The following is a 25,346-nucleotide window of genomic DNA, read 5'->3' as shown; positions in this document are numbered from 1 at the left end:
GATAATGGTTGTGTTCCATTCTACCTGGGATGTATCCAAAATGGCACCCTGTTCCCTTTAGTGTACTACTTTTGACCAGGGCCCATAGGGAATAGGGTGCCATTTGGGACACTGCCCCGGCCACAGTGAATCAACAATAGCCTGATAATTCTCTCTCATTAGAGACAGCATAAATGATGTTAGCAACAATGTGGAGCAGGGGGGAAGAGTGAAGAGACGAGAGCTGCAAATTGCAATCCCAACTACCAGATCTACAATTCCCCCTTTTTTACAGGATGATAAAAAATAAATAGTGAAAAAGGCTTGGCTGCTTGGCTTAACTCTCTGCTGCTTGCTTCAGGACAGGAATAATTAGCCAACGGTTTTTTCTTCTTCTTTTTTACATCCTCTTTGTAGTGTTACAAAAAAATGCTTTTCCAACCCCCCTCTCTCACACCATTATGAATGCCTGACTAAGCTATTCATGATCTTGTTCTAATAGTAATTTTATGCTATGTATTCAGCTTGCCACATTCTATGTTCTACCCTGTCTTACATTGCAGAAATGCAAGGCCCTCATTTAAAGTTAAGGCTCATTTTATCTCTGCATCATAAAGACCCAGCAAGCAAATATTGGTGGGATGTGGGTCAATCAGTTGCAGGCCAGGGGTCGTAGGGATTAGGGTCAGACCAGTCTGCATCCCAGTTAATGGAAATGTGTGTTAAAAAAAAGGCTGTGATGGCATCCCAAATGGCACCCTATTCCCTATGAGCACTACTTTTGACCAGGGCTTTGGTCAAAGTAGTGCACTATATAGGGAATAGGGTGTGATTTGGGACACATTTGTGAGATGGGCCCTGCTTGGGCCTGCCTGCCTGTCACAGACATGTAAGCCCCTAGGAGGTGGAAGGGAAGGGGTGGCCAATGAACGCTGCACAAGGATTGTTCTGGAATGCCTTGTGTTGTGAGGCTGTGAGACAGGGTACCCCACCACTACAGTGAGTGGTATAGATCTATTCCCCCTGATTTCATTCATAGCTGGCTGTATTCAGCACCTTAAAAGAACGGATGCAGAAAGCCCCACAAAGGGAGACAACAGTTGCCCAATGCTTTGTGGGGTCCAATTTGCATTAAGCCCTACTGTAAAGCCTGGTTGCATGGTAATGTGATGGTGTTAAAAGGAAACAGTGGGAAACTATCCTCTCTCTGAGTCTCACTGAGGCCCTCAGTGCAATGATGAAAAATTGCATTTCTCAGTCTAGGAGATAGAATCCCAAAAATATTATATTACTTTCTAAAGATTCTATTCTAAAAGATTCTTAACATTCTGTTTCTAATTACCTTCTCTCAGTCTCAGGGAGAGAAAAAAAGAATGTAACGTTCTGATGAATCTTACAGAAATCTTACAAAATAATCTGAGCAGAATGTTTATTGTAGACACTCATTAATAATACATTTTAACCGCATGACACACTTGCTTTGACTCCAATAATCTTCTGCTAAATATATTTTTCCACAGATCCCCCCAAAAAGTATATATATATATATATATATATATATATATATTTTTTTTTCATTTCATTATTTTATCAAATTAAATTTCATAGAGAAAGATCGATAGCATCTTGCTTGGATAGTAATGGCCATACTTAGTTTCCAAACTGTAACTGTTCACTCATCCCTCACTGGACAGATGCTTCTGCCACTCTCTCTATTTATTCAATCCAATGTAGCCTGACTTGCCGTTAAATCACGTCCATGAAAAATGAGGAGCTAAGACTCTGATTGTGGTGCAGAACCACAGAACCAGATGCTGTGGCATAGGAAAAAGATTATACAATTGAAAAGCAAAAAGCTTGCTGAGGGAGAATGTTCGAAAGTAAACATGTGTATACAGTGTGTGTGATTATTATCTGAAGGCCTACATTTTGTTATGCATTTACAAATAAAATCGCACCAAGAGAATGCTTTACCTTTTCTTTGGTACAGTATAAAGGAAGCATAAAATAGATATTACCAGGCAGGCCAGACAGACAGACAGACAGGCAGAATCTTCTCTTCAATAATGCAGCTCCAGGGCCTTGTTTTCCTCCTCTCTCTCCAAAGGCTTAGCACTTTCAATCAAATTACATGGCAACATCTTGACGCACAGAGGGCTGTGTACGACTAAATCCCATTATATATGGAAAGAAATGCAAAAAAATTTGCATTTCTTAATTATGTTTGGTGATACAAAAATAGATTCAAAAATACATAAAAATATGCGCCAATAAAAATCATTATAAAATTATTTTTCTGAAATAGACACATTTCCTTGAAAACAAATGTGATTGGTATGAAGACAATTTGTAGTCTGATATCTAATGTTTTACATAATATAAATCTTAGGATACTGTTGGGTTTTTAACTTAAACTTGCCTAGCTCAATTTTAGGCAGAAAATATTTTGTTTCAACACTATTTAATGCAATGCAAAAAAAATGATTAAGCTGAAAATATTGTCTGAGATAGCAAAGGGGAAGGGAGTTCCTTTTATGCCGAGAGGTCTATTTTCCATCTGTCCTGAAGCGATTGTACTTTCAAATTTCAATTTCACATAGGCAAACGTGATCTGACATACACAGCTCCTCCTCAGCATGCATTGGAGAAAAGCATTAGCATAGCCGTCAAGGATGGTTGCTGCACACTGTGGGTTCAAGCTTTTCATTTCAACACATATCAGATGTAGGTGAGTCTTCCCAAAATAACACTGATTCTCCTGAGAGAAAGAATAGTTTATAGGCTGCAATAATCTCAAGAAAGAGAGAGAAATGATCCTTAATGATCTGAGGGGTGTTGAAATTAAAAACCACGCAGAATGTATGCAGATACATTTGTTCAAATTGATGTATTATTGCTGTAAAATTGTCAGCATATAAAAGACTAGTGTATTTATCATACAATCCATAGGTTATACAGGTTTAGAGTATGATGAGAGAAAACTGTTACGCAAAGTCTGATTCTATTCTATAGCGGGACATACAAAATAAAGTTACTAAAACTCTTTAATTCAATGGGCTTAAAAACATGGATTTGAGTAACGGGCTCTTTATTTCACCTTTATTTCACCTTTATTTTAACAGGGAGTCATATTGAGACCCAGGTCTCTTCTTCTCTCTTGCAAAATAAGAGACCCCCCACAAGTAAATCCCATCCAGCCCTTATAGTTTTTCAATTCTTACATTTGAAATAGAAGGGATTGAGAGAGGGCTTGAGTTGAGGGATGTTGGTCGGCTTGGTGAGGGGGTATGAAGGATTAGTGAGGCTACCTTAGACAAAAGGCAGATGGATTTCTACAACTCTGGCTTATTCAAAATCATTGAAAAAAGGTCAGGGGGAGAGAGGCGTCTAACTATTGTTCCCAGCCAGCTACTTGTGAGGAAACAATGATCTCTCCCTAACCTTGGATAATACAATGCCTTTGAAAAGTTCACCACCATTTACAAAACCTTTCAGCAAACAGGCGTGCACACACACGCACACACACTTTTCAAGAGAGCAATTTAACAATTCAAGAGCGTATAAATTGGTAACACAATTTACACACAATTTACCACACATAATATCAATCAAATATATATATATAGACCTACTCTAGTGGAAGTTGTTTCCATTCTATTCAGTTCTTTGAATCTCAGTCTGGCAAACTGGCAAACATAGCTATAGCCTACAACTTTGATATTCACACTCATATTGTGATGCATGATGGTCCTCCAAATGAACGATTTGTACACACCATTAAAACAAGTAAATTCTCCAAATAAATGACAACATGAAGTGCCACTATTGCAGGCATAATAACTGTTCTATATTTCAATAAGGTCTTTTCACTTCTATATATCAGAATACCACATAATAAATAGACTAGACAAAAATAACCACCCAAAAATGTAATTTTTGAACAGTTTGGATTAAAATATAAAAGACTGTCTAGGCTACAGAAATATGCACTGAGTTGACCCCTGGCAACTGTGAGCCGTCAATCTTCGTAATGCGTAAACTCCAGGTAGGCTACACGCTGCACCGCGCATGAACTTCAGATTGCTATAGAAGAGTGGTCAAAATAGATCGAAAATGTGAGAGAAATAAATAACAAATACGAGTCTATTATTGAATTTATAGCTCAGGTTGTGGTTAATTAATATATACAAATACCAACGGAGGATTAGACATGGTCACCATATGAAATACAACAACGTCATGCGTAATGCGCAATTATCAAAATTGAGCAGTAGGCTATATCCTATGCATGACAAAACAAAATATTTTAATAGATAAGCATATGAACTTAAAACACAATAAAAATTATCTTATCCAAATCCATTTGGATGATTATCACCAATAGACAACATGCACTTGCTGAACATGAGATATCTCGAGATAGAGAGAAGCGAAGCCAAGTGGTGTTGCAATAATGCGTAGCCTAATTTTACACAAGTATTTACCCAAATTCATGTTGAGATGTGACAGAGATTCAGCTATTCCCTATTCCCTCCAAGAGCACGCGCGACACGGCAGTCGCTGCACAGACACTAGCAGCCGCGGCGACATCAGCGTGAATGACTCCTCTCACTCCGTTCTTTCGTCTTTCAAAAGTTCACAGCCTCTCTCTTCCATTCAATTCAGCCGTGACAAAGGCGCACGGTTGCCCTGAACGGTAAGCCTACTCCTCAAATGAGGTGAAAGCTTGGCGAAAAATAAAATACACCAACAGCGTATTTTTTCCTCGACAAACTCAGAAGAGAAACCTCAACCATACCAGCACGCTGCTCCCACGGAAAGGAGGAGCGGAGATGTGTGTGGGTGATGATTTATTCGCTTTGGACAAAGTAGGGGATCGAGCCCCTCTTTATATTCAGCGGCCCTCGAGTCCCTGTCTGTACCACATGTCACATCCAATGGTTGCTATGGTGATGCCTCCACATGTTGCCGACAGTGTAGCGAAAGCTTGAGGAGAGCTCAGAGCTGGCTGTTGAAAAGCTTGTCGGGAATATGAATGGACCCTGCGCTTGCCTGCCTCTCATTTGTACAATTGCTTGGGTTTCTTATCTTATGGAATAGCCAAACGAGGATCTTTATATTTATTTTGTTTCTTTCTTGGATATGAAATTATTGGAAATAAATGGGTTGAACCATATCATTGTTTTTATTTCTATGGGTTGAGAATCATCCTTTAGCTGTTCAACTGTAGGCTATATCTTATTCTGTAAATGTTAGCCCCAGATTGACAGTGGGCCTGCTATGCTACTGAACTGTAGCCCACCTATCATTCACCTGTTCAAAAAAATATTTCCATCCTAAAAAGTAAAACCTAACAACCATTATTAATTCCTGCTGTCTTATGCTAGTCCTGCTGACACAAAACTATGTATCAGATTTTTGGTATTGCAGGTGCCAGCCTTGACCATGCACTGCAGTAGTGACTCACAATGTCATATCCTCAAAAGACCACGGTATGTAGAGAGAGGGAGCAGAGACTTATTCCACTACAGTACACACAGGGACAAACATCCCCCCCCAAAAACCAATCAACACATACTGCTAATTAGTTATTATCACAGAAAGGGCTGATCCTATGGCGGGCAACAGCTGCAGAAAACATGGGGGAAGGAAGGCTGGGTGGCTGGGTCTGAGAAACCAGGAGGGGGCGGGGGACACGGGGAGCAGAGGAGGGGAGAGAAAGGGTTAAAGAACGTCACAAATGGCACCCTTTCCCCTATATATTGCACTACTTTTGACCTTTGGTAAAATTGAGTGCACACCTCTGGTCAAAAGTAGTGCACTATATACGGAAAAGGGTGCCATTTGGGACACCACCTATGAACAGGAGGGAAGGAGATCCTGTCTAATGCAGACGACAAGTCTTGGTAGGACTCTTCAGTTTATCTTTCTATTCAGGCCCAACTCCTCCTGCGTTGGTCCATTGTTCTCCTGTGTGACAGCTGGAGGTGACAGGCTCAGCTCGGGGACAAAACCGGGCCCTTTCACTCTGCACCAGGCTGCAATCGGACAAACAGAAAGGACGCCACAGCCAGCTACAGCTTACAGCTCCAATATCTAATTTCCCCCTTAGCAGCATGCAAACGCTCTCCATTAGGATATGCTGGCTAGCCCAGGGTTTTTCTCCCTCTAAGCAGCATCTTAAAAGGCTAAAGTAAGAAGAGCATACGTGGTGGATTAAACAGAGTTAAAAAGGTGAACATGTCTAAAAGGGTACATTGGAATTTATTAATGTATATTTATTTACTATTCAATAGCTGATCTAAAACCAACTGCGGTAAGTTCCCTGACCTCTCTTGTCCATGATGCTACGGCAATACGTATTTTTTCACATTTCCATTTGTTTGAGCCTAACCAGTAGAATTAGAGACTGTGCACCAAGACTAATATCCTGCAATGGGAAAACTAGGTTTCAGTGTAACTTCTTTTGCCAAGCTGACAGCATAAATTCAGTAGCGGACCACCAAACTAATCTGTCCACTTTTTCAAGACCACTCATTTCCCATCTCCCATGACCCCCTATGTCTTTTGGTATTACAATCAAAACAAACGTGCAACGCAAAAGCCTGGATGTGTCTCAAGTGGTACCCTATTCCCTATATAGTGCACTACTTTTGACCAGGGCCCACAGCTAACCTTCATGAAACCCACAAGATAGGCTACAGTACATGATTATGCATGAATAACATCTGGCCAATGGCCTCCACATCCTCTCTTTGCTACTGACAAACCAACTGTGACGAGGCATTTCATATGGGCAGAGAGGCTCTATAGTGATAGTGAAAAGGCTTGGACACAGAGAGAATAAGCAAGCTACGGAAGCCTTTTTTCTCTGGAGTCCGGGTGCTTCTTCACGCTGCTCAATTTTCCACCTAGTGAAGTGAGCTTAGGTAGGTGTATGTGGCTACATCCCAAATGGTGCCCTATTCTCTATATAGTGAACTAGTTTTGACCAGAGCCCTGTGAGCCCGATGGGCTCTGGTCAAAAGTAGTGTACTCTATAGGAAATAGGGTGCCATTTGGGATGCAAGTTACATACACCTACCTAAGCTCACTTCACAAGGTGGAAAATTGCGTGACAAGCAAGCCCACATAACCAGCGTTGTGTGTGTGTGTGTGTGTGTGCTGGAGAGACTGGCTGGGTTCAGGCTCAGTCTGCAGTCTGACAGGCGGCTCCAGGATTTCAAACCAAATAGAGCATTTCATGCTGTGTGCTTGATTTCACAACCCAGATCACATAGTCCTTGGTTGGTCACATAATCATTCCTTTTAAAAAGGGGGCTGATAATGGTAGGCTTTCATTTACATCTGAAAACATACTCTACCCTTTCAATTTTGATCATCACTTTGCAGGGGGGAATAAAATAACAGGGCCACCTTGGTATTATAGTTATTTTCTCACAATTAATTCTCAAAAAAATAATCAAATGATCATGAATTATCAATTCTTACACAGTCACACCCTTTATCCCATGGTTATAAGCATACATTCTTACACAGTCACACCCTTTATCCCATGGTTATAAGCATAAATTGTATCCAGAATGTAGGATTTAATTGAATAGGAAAAACAGCTAGTGCTTAAGAGTGTAGTAGTAGTAGTAGTAGTAGTAGATGTGGTAGATGTAGTAGTAGTAGTGGTAGTAGTGGTAGTGGTCATGGTAGTAGTGGTGGTAGTAGTAGTGGTGGTAGTGGTAGAACTAGTAGTGGTAGTAGTGGTAGTAGTAGTAGTAGTAGTAGTAGTAGTAGTGGTAGTAATGGTAATTGTAGTAGTAGTAGCAGTGGTAGAAGTAGTAGTAGTGGTAGAAGTAGTAGTGGTAGTAGTAGTAGTTGTTGTTGTTGTTGGTGCTGTTGTTGTTTTTGTAGTAGTAGTAGTAGTCGTAGTAGTAGTAATGGTCGTAGTGGTAGTAGTAATGGTGGTAGTGGTAGTAGTAGTAGTGGTAGATGTAGTAGTAGTGGTAGTAGTAGTAGTAGTAGTAGTGGTAGTAGTAGTAGTAGTAGTAGTAGTAATAGTGGTAGAAGTAGTAGTAGTGGTAGAAGTAGTAGTGGTAGAAGTCATAGTAGTAGTAGTGCTAGTAGTAGTAGTAGTAGTAGTAGTAATGGTGGTAGTGGTAATAGTAGTGGTAGAAGTAGTAGAAGTCATAGTAGTAGTAGTAGTAGTAGTAGCAGTAGTAGTAATGGTGGTAGTGGTAGTAGTAGTGGTGGTAGTGGTAGTAGTAGTGGTAGATGTAGTAGTAGTGGTAGAAGTAGTAGTAGTGGTAGAAGTAGTGGTAGAAGTAGTGGTAGAAGTAGTAGTGGTAGAAGTAGTAGTGGTAGAAATAGTAGCGGTAGAAGTAGTAGTAGTAGTAGTGGTAGAAGTAGTGGTATTAGTAGTAGTGGTAGAAGTAGTAGTAGAAGTAGCAGTGGTAGAAGTAGTAGTAGAAGTAGTAGTGGTAGAAGTAGGAGTAGTACCAGATGTAAAAATAAAAAAGCCTATAATTGTGGGGGACCTTATTGTTATCACAATCCGCTCAGCCTGCCTCGAATAAAAAGAGACAATTCATTTTAGAGTGCCTCGAACAAAAAGAGACAATTCATTTTAGTGGCTTTGAGGCATTCTCCCTGTCTGAGACTGATTCGTGATGAAGGTGATCTCTGTGGAGGCAGACAGACGTGACGTATTGAACTTGAAGAGTCAGCTGCCGCTCCTACTGATGGCAGGGAGAAAAGAGAAAAGAAAGGTTGTTTTGATGCCCAGGGAAGAAAAAAATATCTCTGTGTATTCACAGACAAAGAGAGAGAGAGAGAGAGAGCTCTTCAAAATGCCATCGCTTTCTTGGCCAGGTGGCTGGTACAATCAGAGTGAAAGCGTTGTGGCAGAACCGAACTGCAGCCAAAGGTCTTCGGTATCTCCAACACAAATAATATACAGCATCTATTTTCTATTCTACATCTATTCTATGTCTATTCTATTCTATATAACGCATATACAGTAAGGGTATTTCAACATTCTTATTGATGTTGTCCAATGGAAATGTTACTATATGTATTGTATAAAGAACAACAGAATTTTGCTACAGCCTTTGAAATATTGTGATGAATCATTAATAACATCTACATTGTACATTCAGCAACTGTAGTTACATTCTTCAGTAGATAAAAATGCCTGCAGCACTCTTTAACTCCGCATTACCAAACTCAGGCCTAAATAGAATTGGGGCATTTCACTCAAATAAACAAACCTATGAATAATAAATATATGTTGTGGTATGGTATGAATCATGTGTGAGTGAGAGAGAGAAAACAAGTCACATAATCAACATACATCTGCACACTTCTCATTGTCACACACACACACACACACACACACACACACACACACACACACACACACACACACACACACACACACACACACACACACACACACGCATGCATTGAGCCTCCAAAGCTAATTTCCAACAACATCTGTGTAGCAGCCTATGCTACTGTATGTAACCACCAATATTCCTCTAAGATGAGCTTGTTAAAACCGTCTTCCTCATTATTCTCTAGCTAAGCTCATGCATTAGCATGCAGCACAGTTCAAAGCCAACAACATGCTGGTGATCAAGGTGAATGGTACACCTGTCATCGCCCATCTTTTCCTTCAGATTGAATCACCCACATATCCGTTACTGCTACGTTTGTGTGTGAAGGGTGGTGTGTGTGTGTGGGGTGGGGGGATGTGTGTGTGTGTGTGTGTGTGTGAGTATGCATGCTCTATGTTGAAAGCTCTATGTATGGTATGAACACAATTCGAATTCTGAGAAGAGATGTTTGTTGGGAGGAGACGTTTTCTCTCCCAAGTGTCTTTTGACTGAATACATGAGTATCTGCCAGAGTGAATGGAGAAACCTTGAAATGAAGTGAGCACCATGTTCAATGCATATCCATTATCCAATGAACGTGATTGCTGTCTAAGTGGATGCATTTCACTAACATAATGTTAGAGGTGGCTAGCTGGGGATGTGCTGTGCTGTTGTCAGTGGGGGTGGTCTGTTACAGCTGTTAGTTGGATATTGTATACAGAACCCAAGGGAAAATGATGCTATTCTATTCTATTCTAAACATATAAGAGTCTCACTGAAATACAGGAAGGAATACATTAACTCTGAAATTAGGCTGAAATATAATTCAACTTATAGAAACAAAGAGGGAAAGACAATATTGACTTCTTATATACAATATATAAGCCATTTAGCTTCCGCTTTTATCCAAAGCGACGTCCAGTCACGCTTGCATACATTTTACGTATTGGTGGTCCCAGGACTCGAAACCCACTATTCTGGCATTGCAAGTGCCAAAGCCATGCTCTACCAACCGAGCTACAGAGAACTTCTTAACTGTCTCGTACTGTAACTGGGATAGGCCACCTCTTAGTACAGACATGTATTCATCAACTGACCCTCACAATGTCATTAATGCAGCGTGCATGGCGCTGGCGTTGTCTTATTAGCCACATTAGGTGCAGAATAAAACCGCCAACTGGGTGAGTATTAAACACTAATGACCTGAGAGCACTAGTAACAAAATTGCCTCCTACACAGCCAGAGGGAAACATTGTGGCACGTTTTTCGCAACAATTTTGTCGCCATTTATCAATGTCATTTTTGTTTTTTTAAACACTATGAGTCAGGGGGTAGGTCACATTTTTCACAATGGGAGGGAGAAAAAACTGAAACCACTAAAAGCTTGCATAATTATTCATCATTAGCTGCACCCCCTCTGGACTAGGCCCATGGTATTGTCATGACAACAACACCCCCTCACCCTCACCCCCTGGGGCCCCTCCCAACCCCACCCACCCCTCTCAAACACCAATTTGACCCGCCCTCAAATCAAAATGTCCTCCAGGCAAGCAGCTTATGGTTGCTTTCCAAATGGCTCTCTATTTACATATTTTTTAAAACATTTTAGTCATTTAGCAGACACTCTTATCCAGAGCGTCTTACAGGAGCAATTAGGGTTAAGTGCCTTGCTCAAGGGTACATCAACAGATTTTTCACCTAGTCAGCTCAGGGATTTGAACCAGCGACCTTTCGGATACTGGCCCGATGATCTTAACCGCTAGGCTACCTGCTTCGAATCCCAGAGCCGACTAGGTGAAAAATCTGTTGTTGTGCCCTTGAGTAAGACACTTAGAGTTAAGAGTGTTGGGCCGGTAACCTGCCGGCAGGTAGCCTACATAGTGCAGGTAGCCTGTATAGTTCACAACTCTGAATTGGGTGCCATTTGGGATGCAAACATGTCTCTGAGGGTTAGGGAGGGAAGAGTGGCAGCGGGCCAGGGTGCTTGAGCCCGAGCCGTCCCCTTGCCACCCCTCTCTCTAGCCAGGCTCCTGTCTCATGGTGTACTGAGTGACTTAAGGCAATGGCTCTGATTTCACAGTTTAATTAGTGCTAATCTGAAAAGTGTGGCCAATGGTAATGGGCTGGCACACATGCAGCAGCATGGGGGAATGTCAGGACAGGGTGTAGGGATAAGAAACTGGGATTTGTTTCTGAGCTTGATACTCTTTTTACATGAAGACTCTGTACCCTTAAGAGAACGTGAATTTGTAGACTTTGTTCAGGTCTAAGAAGCATTTTACAGCACAATATAGCTCTCTTGCACAGCTCTGCAATGTGCAATTCAAATATATTTTAAAACAAAAACAAAAAACTAATAATATTCCAAATAAATGTTGCCTCTAAAACAAAAATGTGCTGAAGTCTTTCTTTCATTAGTTATTGACTAAAAGGTATGAAGTGAAAAGGGAGAGGAGGAGGGAAGGAGAGAAACTGTTGAACCTTCTATTTTAATTTATGAAACATTCTATTTTAATTTAAGAAACATTCTAATCAAATTTCTCCTTATGCATTTATAATTGATATGCAATCAGTAACTTGTGACAGATACCTCAGACAGGTATTCATCCATTACATTTGGGCTTGTGCTCATTTCATGGGGCATGCCTGTTCTACTTTGGTTGTTTATGCGTATTAAAATGGTAAGATTTGATTATTAGCTACTCATTTGAAATGTATCTCTTGGTAGTGAATGTGCCTAATCTCCACAGAGACCTTCCTATCCTACAGGGGTGTATTTTGGAGATGCCCTTTGAGAGGAAACAGATTAAAAAAAACAGATAAACTCCATCAACGTTTAAATCTTTTCACTGTGATCCAAATGATAAACTTGAACAAATCTGTCCATAGTGAAATAGAGGATTTTTTTGGGGGGTCTGGGATAGGATAAATGTACTGTTTGGTGGTGTGGTCTGAATAGTGGTATTGCCATCATCAATGATTAATTCTTTTTAGTAATTAGTTGATCAAAGCTACCATCTCTCTCTCTCTCTCTCTCTCTCTCTCTCTCTCTCTCTCTCTCTCTCTCTCTCTCTCTCTCTCTCTCTCTCTCTCTCTCTCTCTCTCTCTCTCTCTCTCTCTCTCTCTCTCTCTCTCTCTCTCTCTCTCTCTCTCTCTCTCTCTCTCTCTCTCTCTCTCTCTCTCTCTCTCTCTCTCTCTCTCTCTCTCTCTCTCTCTCTCTCTCTCTCTCTCCTCCCTCCCTCCCTCCCTCCAGAGTGTTTTTGAAAAGTAATAGTACATGTGATGTTGGTGAAATGGCTGGCAAGCACAAGAAGTGCCAATTGCTAATCATAATAGAGATGTAGAAATCCTACTGTGTTTGATCAGGTAGGGAATATAGCAGACACCAGTAATACGCTAAAGAAAATGAACTCCAGCTAATTGTTCAGCACACACTGCATGCTCTGATTAAAAATGACTCAATTTGCAGATAGGAGGGAGACAAACAACAATATTACGACTAAAGTAATGTATTAAATGCACATGTAAAACAACTGAGCAACAATACCAGTATCAGCTTACAACTGAACAAAGTTCCACTTTTTATAATTTCAAGTATTTAATTTACTGTGTATAATTTCTAATTTAAATTATATTAACATTAATATAATGAGAAATTAGTGCGAGACAATGCTGTGAGGTTGATCGTATTAAAACAAAGTAGAGACAATAGAAAAACAACAACATATTGATATAAAATAAATGTCACAACATTATTTGTGATTCTAAGTAAAAAGCAGTGTATCTCATTTTTGTAAGGGATGGAGGGAGGGATGGGTACAGGGATGGAGACAGATGGATGGAGGGAGGGAAGTAGGGGTTGCTGGGAGGGATGCAGGGATAGAGGGATGGATGGCTGGAGGGAGGAGGGGTTGCTGGGAGGGATGCAGGGATAGAGGGATGGATGGCTGGAGGGAGGAGGGGTTGCTGGGAGGGATGCAGGGATAGAGGGATGGATGGCTGGAGGGAGGAGGGGTTGCTGGGAGGGATGCAGGGATAGAGGGATGGATGGCTGGAGGGAGGAGGGGTTGCTGGGAGGGATGCAGGGATAGAGGGATGGATGGCTGGAGGGAGGAGGGGTTGCTGGGAGGGATGCAGGGATAGAGGGATGGATGGCTGGAGGGAGGAGGGAGAGCTTCACATCAGAATACTGTATATGACCATTGAAGCAGACTATGTAGCTCAGTCAGGTCCTGTCAATGTCAGAGGACTACTGTACTGTACAGCAGACTGTCAGTTAGGAACACAGGGCTCTTCTTCCATATCACTACCAAAAAGCACAACATCATACCATAACATGGTTTAAAGGCCCCAAGCAATGTCTCTCCTGGCATGAGTACAGTGGAAGAAGCTAATCCATAACAACTGTAGTTGTCTCTGGTTCTCTAATCATGTAACCTACACCTTGGGTGCATCCCAAATAGCTCCCTATTACCCATTAAGTGCACTACTTTTGACCAGGGCCCATAGAGCGCTGGTCAAAAGTAGTGCACTATTAAGGAAATAGGGTGCCATTTGGGACGCACTTCTTGTAATATTGTACTAGCATGGCTTTGTATTGGAGAGGAATCATAAGCTGTGTTCGGATAACATGGCTCTGTATGTATGAAGACAGTGTTTGTATGTATGAAGACATGGTGTCATTGACTGTTAATAACAGATATAAATTTAGTCCCGTTATCAGACAGTAATTGCTGTGTGTCCTTCTCTAAATTCCCTCTGGTGTCCAGTCTCTGTGGAATGACAGCTTGTTTGCTGAGGCGGTTAACAATACATTTACATTTGACATTTTTAGTCATTTAGCAGACAGTCTTATCCAGAGCCACTTACAGGAGCAATTAGGGTTAAGTGCCTTGCTCAAGGGCACAGCGACAGATTTTTCACCTAGTCAGCTCAAAGATTTGAACTAGCGAACTTTCAGTTACTGGGCCAACATTCTGAATTGCTACCTGCCGCCCCAATACAGAGAGCATGCGCCCCAAACTGCACCCTAATCCCTATTTAGTGCATTACATTTGACCAGGGTCCATAGGGCTTTTGTAAAAGTACTGCGCTATATAGGGAATATGGTGCTATTTGGGATGCAGCCAGAGCCCTCCTCTGCTGTTTAAATTGTCTTCCTATTATCCCCCATCCTTTTAAGTAAATGAGACTACAGCAATATCTGTGGATGGATGCAATCTTTACATGGCTTTAATTTGAATGCCGATGTTACTTTGCATGGAAGACATCCAATGTTTGAAAAGGTTGGTATCATTATATAGAATATGGAATGTTTACCTCTTACTTGGCTGGGAGGATGCCTCAATATATACAACATAACATGTACACTGAGTGTACAAAACATTAGGAACATCTTTCCATGACATGCTGACCAGGTGAATCCAGGTGAAAGCTATGATCCCTGTTAAATCCATTTCAGCCAGTGTAGATGAAGGGGAGGAGACAGGTTAAAGAAGGATTTTTAAGCCTTGAGACAATTGAGACATGGTGAATGGGCAAGACAAAACGAGGTATGGTAGTACGTGCCAAGTGCACAGGTTTGAGTGTGTCAAGAACTGCAACGCTGCTGGGTTTTTCACGCTCAACAGTTTCCTGTGTGTATCAAGAAAGGTCCACCACCCAAAGGACATCCATCCAATTTGACACAACTGTGGGAAGCATTGGAGTCAACATGGGCCAGCACATGCATCCATTTGTATGTACAAAACATTATGAACACCTTCCTAATATTGAGTTGCACCCGCTTTTGCCCTCAGAACAGCCTCAATTCGTCGGGGCATGAACTCTACAAGGTGTCGAAAGTGTTCCACAGGGATGCTGGCCCATGTTGACTCCCACAGTTGTGTTAAGTTGGCTGGTAGTGGATGTCTACTCCGAATAGCTCGTTCCATCTCATCCTCATCCCACAGATCCTCAATTGGATTGAGATCTGGAGACTGGGAAGGCCACTGCAGTAAGCTGAATTCACTGTCATGTTCGCGGAACCATTCCTGGACTATACTAGCCTTGTGGCATGGGGCATTATCCTGCTGAAAAAAATCAATTAGCAGATGGATACACTGCTGCCATGAAGGGATGCACGTGATTGGCAATGATGTTCAGATATCCTGTGGCATTCAAACGTTGCTCCACTTTTAGTGGCCCAATGTGTCCCATGAAAACACACCCCACACCATCACACCCCCACCAGCAGCCTGCAATTTTGACACGCGGCGTGATGGATGCATGAACTCATGTGGTTTTCTCCATACCCTAGTCCTCCCATCAGCATGAAACAGCAGGAACCGGGATACATCAGACCAGGCAATGTTTTTCCAATTCTCCAGTGTCCAGTGTTTTCGTTCCTTAGCCAACTGTAACCGCAGGTTCTTGTTTTTTGCTGAAAGAAGTGGAACTCTGTAAGGTTGTCAGCTGCCATACCCCATTCGTGTCAAGGTACGACGAGTTGTGCATTCTTTTATGGGTCTTTGGGCACCAATGTTGTACTGGACAGTCAGTTGACTAACTGTAGCCTGTCTGTTGCGCTGCACAATTTGTGTCAGCCTCCTTTGTCCTCTTCCATCAATGACTTGTTTTTGACCATTGGCCTGCCGTTGGCTGGATGTCCTTTGGGTGGTGGACCATTCTTGATACACACGGGAAACTGTTGAGCATGAAAAACCCAGTAGCGTTGCAGTTCTTGACACAAACCGGTGCGCCTGGCACCTACTACCATACCCCGTTCAAAGGCACTTAAATATTTTGTCTTGCCCATTCACCCTCTGAGTGGCACACATACATAATCCATGTCTCAATTGTCTCCTCCCCTTCATCTACACTGATTGAAGTGGATTTAACAAGTGACATCAATACGGGATCATAGCTTTCACCTGAATTCACCTGGTAAGTCTACAGTATGTCATGGAAAAAGCAGGTATTCCTAATGTTTTGTACACTCAGTATATATATATACAGTGAGGGAAAAAAGTATTTGATCCCCTGCTGATTTTGTACGTTTGCCCATTGACAAAGACATGATCAGTCTATAATTTTAATGGTAGGTTTATTTGAACAGTGAGAGACAGAATAACAACAAAAAAATCCAGAAAAACACATGTCAAAAATGTTAAAAATTTATTTGCATTTTAATGAGGGAAATAAGTATTTGACCCCTTTGCAAAACATGACTTAGTACTTGGTGGCAAAACCCTTGTAGGCAATCATAGAGGTCAGACGTTTCTTGTAGTTGGCCACCAGGTTTGCACACATCTCAGGAGGGATTATGTTCCACTCCTCTTTGCAGATCTTCTCCAAGTCATTAAGGTTTCGAGGCTGACGTTTGGCAACTCAAACCTTCAGCTCCCTCCACAGATTTTCTATGGGATTAAGGTCTAGAGACTGGCTAGGCCACTCCAGGACCTTAATGTGCTTCTTCTTGAGCCACTCCTTTGTTGCCTTGGCCGTGTGTTTTGGGTCATTTTCAATGCCCTGGCTGAGGGAAGGAGGTTCTCACCCAAGATTTGACGGTACATGCCCCCGTCCATCGTCCCTTTGATGCGGTGAAGTTGTCCTGTCTCCTTAGCAGAAAAACACCCCAAAGCATAATGTTTCCACTTCCATGTTTGACGGTGGGGATGGTGTTCTTGGGGTCATAGGCAGCATTCCTCCTCCTCCAAACACGGCGAGTTGAGTTGATGCCAAAGAGCTCCATTTTGGTCTCATTTGACCACAACACTTTCACCCAGTTCTCCTCTGAATCATTCAGATGTTCCTTGGCAAACTTCAGACGGGCATGTATATGTGAGCAGGGGGACCTTGCGGGCACTGCAGGATTTCAGTCCTACACGGCGTAGTGTGTTACCAATTGTTTTCTTGGTGACTATGGTCCCAGCTGCCTTGAGATCATTTACAAGATCCTCCCGTCTAGTTCTGGGCTGATTCCTCACCGTTCTCATGATCATTGAAACTCCACGAGGTGAGATCTTGCATGGAGCCCCAGGCCGAGGGAGATTGACAGTTATTTTGTGTTTCTTCCATTTGCGAATAATAATAATAATAATAATAATAATAATAATAATATGCCATTTAGCAGACGCTTTTAATAACCGCACCAACTGTTGTCACCTTCTCACCAAGCTGCTTGGCGATGGTCTTGTAGCCCATTCCAGCCTTGTGTACGTCTACAATCTTGTCCCTGACATCCTTGGAGAGCTCTTTGGTCTTGGCCATGGTGGAGAGTTTGGAATCTGATTGATTGATTGCTTCTGTGGACAGGTGTCTTTTATACAGGTAACAAACTGAGATTAGGAGCCTAATCTCAGCTCGTTACCTGTATAAAAGACACCTGGGAGCCAGAAATCTTTCTGATTGAGAGGGGGTCAAATACTTATTTCCCTCATTAAAATGCAAATAAATGTATAACATTTTTGACATGCGTTTTTCTACTACCATTAAAATTATAGACTGATCATTTCTTTGTCAGTGGGCAAACGTACAAAATCAGCAGGGGATCAAATACTTTTTTCCCTCACTGTATATATATATATATATATATATATATATATATATATATACACACACATAATTATACTTCACTTTTTCCTTAATGCAAACAAAATCAACAAGCATCATGATATCTGTCTATTATGTGGCAATATTCCTTGCAATCAGCATGAGGTTTCTAGCATCTGGCTAAGGTGACAGCACCACACACTGTGTCGGCTGTAATGCTTCCCATTAGCTTGGAGGCTGACTGGTGCCAGTTGGGTTGGGGTGAGCAGGGGGATGCTGGAGCCCAGTGGGGTTGGGGTGAGCAGGGGGATGCTGGAGCCCAGTGGGGTTGGGGTGAGCAGGGGGATGCTGGAGCCCAGTGGGGTTGGGGTGAGCAGGGGGATGCTGGAGCCCAGTGGGGTTGGGGTGAGCAGGGGGATGCTGGAGCCCAGTGGGGTTGGGGTGAGCAGGGGGATGCTGGAGCCCAGTGGGGTTGGGGTGAGCAGGGGGATGCTGGAGCCCAGTGGGGTTGGGGTGAGCAGGGGGATGCTGGGGCCCAGTGGGGTTGGGGGTGACCAGGGGGATGCTGGAGCCCAGTGGGGTTGGGGTGAGCAGGGGGATGCTGGAGCCCAGTGGGGTTGGGGTGAGCAGGGGGATGCTGGAGCCCAGTGGGGTTGGGGTGAGCAGGGGGATGCTGGAGCCCAGTGGGGTTGGGGTGAGCAGGGGGGATGCTGGAGCCCAGTGGGGTTGGGGTGAGCAGGGGGATGCTGGAGCCCAGTGGGGTTGGGGTGAGCAGGGGGATGCTGGAGCCCAGTGGGGTTGGGGTGAGCAGGGGGATGCTGGAGCCCAGTGGGGTTGGGGTGAGCAGGGGGATGCTGGAGCCCAGTGGGGTTGGGGTGAGCAGGGGGATGCTGGAGCCCAGTGGGGTTGGGGTGAGCAGGGGGATGCTGGAGCCCAGTGGGGTTGGGGTGAGCTATGTCTATGTCTGCTGGTGCAGCATGCAGTGTATGCACAGTCACACCAATGCAGATGAGATAAAGCGCTGAAGGTAGATGTCAAGTCATGTGAAAGCATCATTTTGTCAGCCTCATTGTAATCCACTGTAGACCATTCTATTAACAAAGGTAATCTACAATCACTGCTGAATTCTGCATTCCATATTTAACATGACGTGTGTATGTCAGTGTTCATTCAATGTATGCTTGCATACTAAAGCCTTTCCAAACGCATTCCCTTTCATTTTGCAATCATGAGCGGCACTTCCTCCTATATCAACATTACCTCCTGTCTCCAACAGCTCCTATCCGAACCTGTATTTTTGTGGATGTTTCTCTGCAGAACGCATCTGATGAGATCCCATCCTGAGTCACATAATGAGGCTTAACGCTTTCACAGAGCAGAAGGAAGGGAGTTGATGATTACAAACTGTCTCCTCATACCTCCGACCGGAACAGCCCCAGGAACCACCTGCTCTAAAGGTCAGGAATGAGCTCACACTGCTCAGGTCGTCCCTCCCTCCCTCCCTCCCTCCCTCCCTCCCTCCCTCCCTCCCTCCCTCCCTCCCTAAATGAGCTCACAATGCTTTCTCTTAGTTTACGTCAGTATGCCCTCCATCCCTCCCTTCCTACATCCCTCCCTCCCTCCCTCCCTTCCTACATACCTCCCTCCCTCCCTTCCTAAATCCCTCCCTCCCTCTCTTGCAATAATGAAAATAGTGAGTTGGGAGGGTTGTTTACTGGACAAATAATGAACCCTATGAGTACATACCAATACATTACACATTACAGACCCCAAACAAATATGTCACTACCAACAGTGAGTCCTGCTAAGATGGTATGAGTGCAGATCATTTTGAACGAGCTCACAAGTACAGTACAACTCTTTGCATTACAGCTCTTAAATACTGAAATGAGAGCAAGAGACAGAGAGACAGAGAAAGTGAGAGATCGAGACAGATAGATGGAGATTGTGATCGACAGTATATGTGAGTCTGTTTGGTATTGAACTGTGAGAGTCACCTAGCCGTTGTATTTATAGTTATGGGCAACAGCAGCACAGCGATCCAGGAGCAGCATCTGATGTGGTGAACACCTCGTGAGCTATCCCAGCATGCCCCTGGCCGACATGCCTCATTGTGGGGATGCATCCCAAATGGCACCCTATTCCCTATATCCTGCACTACTTTTGACTGGGGCACATAGGACCCATTTGGATGCACCCTGGGCCTCATTACCATATCAAATCCCATTTGGATGCTGAGTCTTGAGCATAAAAAGGGAGCTAGCACTTCAATAGCCTCTTGATTAAATTTTCACATAGATACATTTGAATATCTATTACAATAGATGCAGATTTCTTTCTCTCCATCACTCTGATGTCCCAATATTTTTTATTGCTCTTTTTGTAATGGAAATGAGCTGAGATAATATCTGTATGCTGGTAAACAGATGTTGTCTGAAGTACTGTCTCTTGATCCATTGAAATGGGTCTCCATCATCCACATTAAAGAACAATTCTAAATATTCCAATATTCCAAATGTTTTCAATAGGGCATCTAGGTATTGGAAATCAATGTGAAATTGGTGTAAACAGTCATATCATTAAATCATCCTTTTTCCCCCTCTTTTTTTTATGCAATCAATGTTTGTCTGTTTCTCACTAGTAAAACAATTATAACATGTCATCAGGAGGCAGACACACAATAAAGGCATCAAGCCGTATTGTCCTAAAGCTACAACAGAGAGCTTTAATCCTTCTTTTTGGACAGAGTTGTGCAGTCAGTGGCTTTGTCCCAAATGGCACCCTATTCTCTATTTAGTGCACTTCTTTTTACATAGGTCCCTGGTCAAAAGCTGTGCACTACTAGGGAATAGAGTTCCAATTGGGATTCAAACCAGTCTCTCAGAGGAGAGAGCCCTAGCCACGACGGTTGTAATCAACTAAAATAGCTGTGCGAGGCTATCTAACCACGCTCCTGTGTTTTCACTTTGATTAATTCCTTCCTCAGCTGTCTAAAACACAGTTTTGAGAACAGATTGGAAGGAGAACAATTCAAGCTGAACAAAGCAGCGTTGCAGCACAAGGGACTGACTGGGATTAATGGAAACTACTCCAGGACAATTATAATCTGAGTTCTGCCCAGACTCCTTATCTCACTCCACTCATAATTGGACCCATGTAGAAGAAGTGTGGAAACAACAATGTTTCTGTCCCAGATGGTACCCTATACCCCTATATACTGCTCTCCTTTGGCTCTGGTCCAATGGAGAGCAGTATATAGGGAATAGGGTGCCATTTGGGACATAGCGATGCTCGAGTTGACTAATGGAAAACCTGCAGGTAAAAACACAGCAAACTATAACAACAAATGTGTATTTCTGTTCTATTTAAAACTCAGTTATTGCTAAATTAAATGGGTACTCTAGCCACCATCACCTTTTTTGACTCGTACAATCTATAATGCGCAAAATATATCCAACAGAACATATGTAGAATTAGAAAATCTTGAAGGTGGGCACTTTGCAAAAACCTAACTCACTCTCCCCTATCTGATCACAGTAGACATCTATCTATCTCAGTGTTCTGAGATAATCCATTTCAGAATAGAATTGTGAAATGGAGTAACTCTACCTGACCAAGGCAAGGCAAAGGAGAGGGAGATTGGGGCAGCAGTAGCAGTGCAGCACCAGGCATTATCTGAATATGCCTTATTTGTGTCCCAAATGCACCCTATCACCTATATAGTGCAGTACTTTTGACCAGACCCCTATGGGCCCTGGACAAAAGTAGTGCACTACATAGGGAATAGGGTGCCATTGGGGACACAGTCCTTCTCTCTCACAACAGCAGTTCAATTGGTGATAATAGGGTCCATTCTGGCTAGGTATTGAATTCTCTCTCTCTCTCTCTCTCTCGACGCGTTGAGCTCATCCCTGCCATTTTGATTGACGGTGTGAATGTGACACAGTCATTGAGGCAGACTTACTGCTGAATCAATAACAGAGAGAGGAGAGAAACTCCACAGTGTATTTAATAGAGAGGTAGCAGAGAATGGTAATGTTCATGAGACGAGCCCAGGAGAGCCAGTCAGTCAGAGTGGGTACTAAAAATGGAGGCTCGGTAACGGTTCTTTTTCAACTGGTGCATAAAGGTGCTTTGTAAGTGCAGAGCACAGAAAATAAAGAATTTGTCAGTTCATTTGCTCTACAGTCACTATTTCTGTTTCACTATTTCATTATGCTCTCAAGAAAATGTACTTCTTCACAAATGTGCTTTGCTGTTGCAGCCCATGAGGAAAACACTCAAATAAATGACATAGGACAACTTAAACTATGAAAAATAACCTTGCAAAGTCTGAGATCATGGGTGCTTCCCAAATGGCACCCTATTCCCGATATACTGCACTACTTTTGACCAGAACATATGGGCCCTGGTCAAAAGTAATGCACTATATAGGGAATAGGATGCCATTTGAGTCAAGCCTATATAAAGAAGGGTACTTACATCTATGATTCCAGCCTCCAGAATGATCACCTTGGCCTCCTTCTCCACGGCATCCTTCTGGCGAACTGTGAAGGGGAGAAACAGCGGCCATTGTGAGACAGAGCTGTCAATCACTCTTACAGTAGAATGTGCAGAGGAGGTGGCAGTTAGAGAAGCAGCCGTCACTCCCAGAGGAAACAGACAGGCCATGTTTGCGTTCCAAATGGCACCCTATTCACTATATAGTGCACTACTTTTGATCATCAGAGCCTATAGTACACTATATAGGCAATAGTGAGCCAATTGGGATGAATTCACAGACAGATCTCTGCTGTCTATAAAGGAACTGTCAACAAAACAAGGTCATGACTGTGAAGGACATTATTAGATGCCTTTCTACTAATACATTTTTCCTCAATCTAATCTAACAGTGCAAGTTATTAACCAATTAGATCGAGTAGAAATAGATTAGTAGATAACAAGCACGGGTAGATTTACCATCAGTGCCTTGCAAAAGTATTCATCCCCCTTGGCATTTTTCCTATTTTGTTGCATTACAACCTGTAACTTAAATTGATTTTTATTTGGATTTCATGTCATGGACATACACAAAATAATCAAAATTGGTGAAGTGAAATGAAAAAAATCACTTGTTTCAAAATATTCTACAAAATAAATAACGGAAAAGTGGTGCGTGCATATGTATTCACCCCCTTTGCTATGAAGCCACTGAATAAGATCTGGTGCAACCAATTACCTTCAGAAGTCACATAATTAGTTAAATAAAGTCCACCTGTGTGCAATCTAAGTGTCACATGATCTGTCATATGATCTCAGTATATATACACCTGTTCTGAAAGGCCCCAGAGTCTACAACACAGGGACAAAGTTGTGGAGAAGTACAGATCAGGGTTGAGTTATAAAAAAATATCCAAAACTTTGAACATCCCACGGAGCACCATTAAATCCATTATTAAAAAACTGAAAGAATATGGCACCAAAACAAACCTGCCAAGAGAGGGCCGCCCACCAAAACTCACGGACCAGGCAAGGAGGGCATTAATCAGAGAGGCAACAAAGAGACCAAAGATAACCCTGAAGGAGCTGCAAAGCTCCACAGCGGAGATTGGAGTATCTGTCCATAGGACCACTTTAAGCCATACACTCCACAGAGCTGGGATTTAAGGAAGAGTGGCCAGAAAAAAGCCATTGCTTAAAGAAAAAAATAAGCAAACACATTTGGTGTTCGCCAAAAGGCATGTGGGAGACTCCCCATACATATGGAAGATGGTACTCTGGTCAGATGAGACTAAAATTGAGCTTTTTGGCCATCAAGGAAAACGATATGTCTGGCGCAAACCCAACACCTCTCATCACCCCGAGAACACAATCCAGCATCATGCTGTGGGGATGTTTTTTATCGGCAGGGACTGGGAAACTGGTCAGAATTGAAGGAATGATGGATGACGCTAAATACAGGGACATTCTTGAGGGAAACCTGTTTCAGTCTTCCAGAGATTTGAGACTGGGACGGAGGTTCACCTTCCAGCAGGACAATGACCCTAAGCATACTGCTAAAGCAACACTCGAGTGGTTTAAGGGGAAACATTTAAATGTCTTGGAATGGCCTAGTCAAAGCCCAGACCTCAATCCAATTGAGAATCTGTGGTATGACTTAAAGATTGCTGTACACCTGCGGAACCCATCCAACTTGAAGGAGCTGGAGCAGTTTTGCCTTGAAGAATGGGCAAAAATCTCAGTGGCTAGATGTGCCAAGCTTATAGAGACATACCCGAAGAGACTTGCAGCTGAAATTGCTGCAAAAGGTGACTACAAAGTATTGACTTTGGGGGGGTGAATAGTTATGCATTCTCAAGTTTTCTATTTTCTGTCTTGTTTCTTGTTTGTTTCACCAAAAAAATTGTTGTGTAAATCAGATGATACAAACCCCCCAAAAATCATCAATCATTTTAATTCCAGGTTTTAAGGCAACAAAATAGGAAAAATGCCAAGGGGGGTGAATACTTTCGCAAGCCACTGTAAAGGTTTATTTTCCTCTAGTACACTGAACTAGCAATAAGCATATTCTCTGACTGATACATTATATTTCAATCTCTTTTTGCAAGAGTTGAATACGAAGGCAAATCTTCCCCGAAATAGAATTATAAAACTTCTGTTGAACCAACCTTCCTCTAATTTTGAGGTTCAATTGAAATTCATGGAGGACTAATTTTACAGGAAGAACAAAATGTTATAAATGCATTTACTATGTTTTCCATGTGAAAGAACCTCCTTTGTTGACACATCCGGCAGATGAAGGATATGCAAATAACCTGGGGCGAGCTTGTATGCGTCTCAAATGGCACCCTATTCCCATCATAGTGCATTATATTTTACCAGTGCTCATAGGGCTCTGGTCAAAAGTAGTGCCCATAGGGCTCTGGTCAAAAGGGAATAGGGTGCCATTTGCGACGCAAACCCTCAACTCTATATAATGTTAATCTAATTAGTGTTTTAATCTATCACAGTAATTATTTGCTCTCGCCAATTTATACAGAGTCCCGTATAATTACGTTGTGCGGCTTCAGATGGGTAATTTGATTGAGGTTCTCTACCTCCTTGGTGATCTGAACTCTGAACCTGAGGAGGGGAGTGTGACCACCTTGTCTGCCGTGGTCGGTCCTGTCAAAGAGGATGCCTTAATAATGCTGTCAGAGCACACCACCTGGGCTGCACACACACTTAGTGATGAGCACTTGGCTGTTTCCACTGAACCAGTCAGTCTACAACTGCATGACCATTACTCCACTGTCCAGCAAATGCATTGCAGAGAGGACACTAGGGTGCAGCCAGCGGTAACGCATTGCCTTTGCAAGTGAGGTTTAATTGACAAAGACATGCCCATGAAAGACATGGACATTAAAACCCAGACAAGGTAGATTAACTACAACCACACACCACAGCCTGATGAGCATACAATAAACAATCAAACAAATAAACAATCAA

At 42.6% G+C, this 25,346-nt stretch overlaps 1 protein-coding gene across 1 annotated transcript in view; it reads right to left on the bottom strand.

Annotated features, from left to right (window-relative positions):
• The window catches only part of LOC121535178 (receptor-type tyrosine-protein phosphatase N2-like), a 154,528-nt gene that overhangs the window by 33,780 nt on the left and 95,402 nt on the right, over nucleotides 1-25,346 (bottom strand). The window contains exon 14 of the mRNA XM_041841970.1: nucleotides 22,362-22,426. Coding sequence (XP_041697904.1) covers nucleotides 22,362-22,426 — 65 coding nt within the window. The remainder of the gene's footprint in view (nucleotides 1-22,361; nucleotides 22,427-25,346) is intronic.

The sequence above is a fragment of the Coregonus clupeaformis genome, chromosome 21 (assembly GCF_020615455.1).
Source record: "Coregonus clupeaformis isolate EN_2021a chromosome 21, ASM2061545v1, whole genome shotgun sequence".
Taxonomy (NCBI): Eukaryota; Metazoa; Chordata; class Actinopteri; order Salmoniformes; family Salmonidae; genus Coregonus; species Coregonus clupeaformis.
The sequence above is the reverse complement of the archived record's forward strand: the minus strand, read 5'-3'. Positions and strand labels throughout refer to the sequence as shown.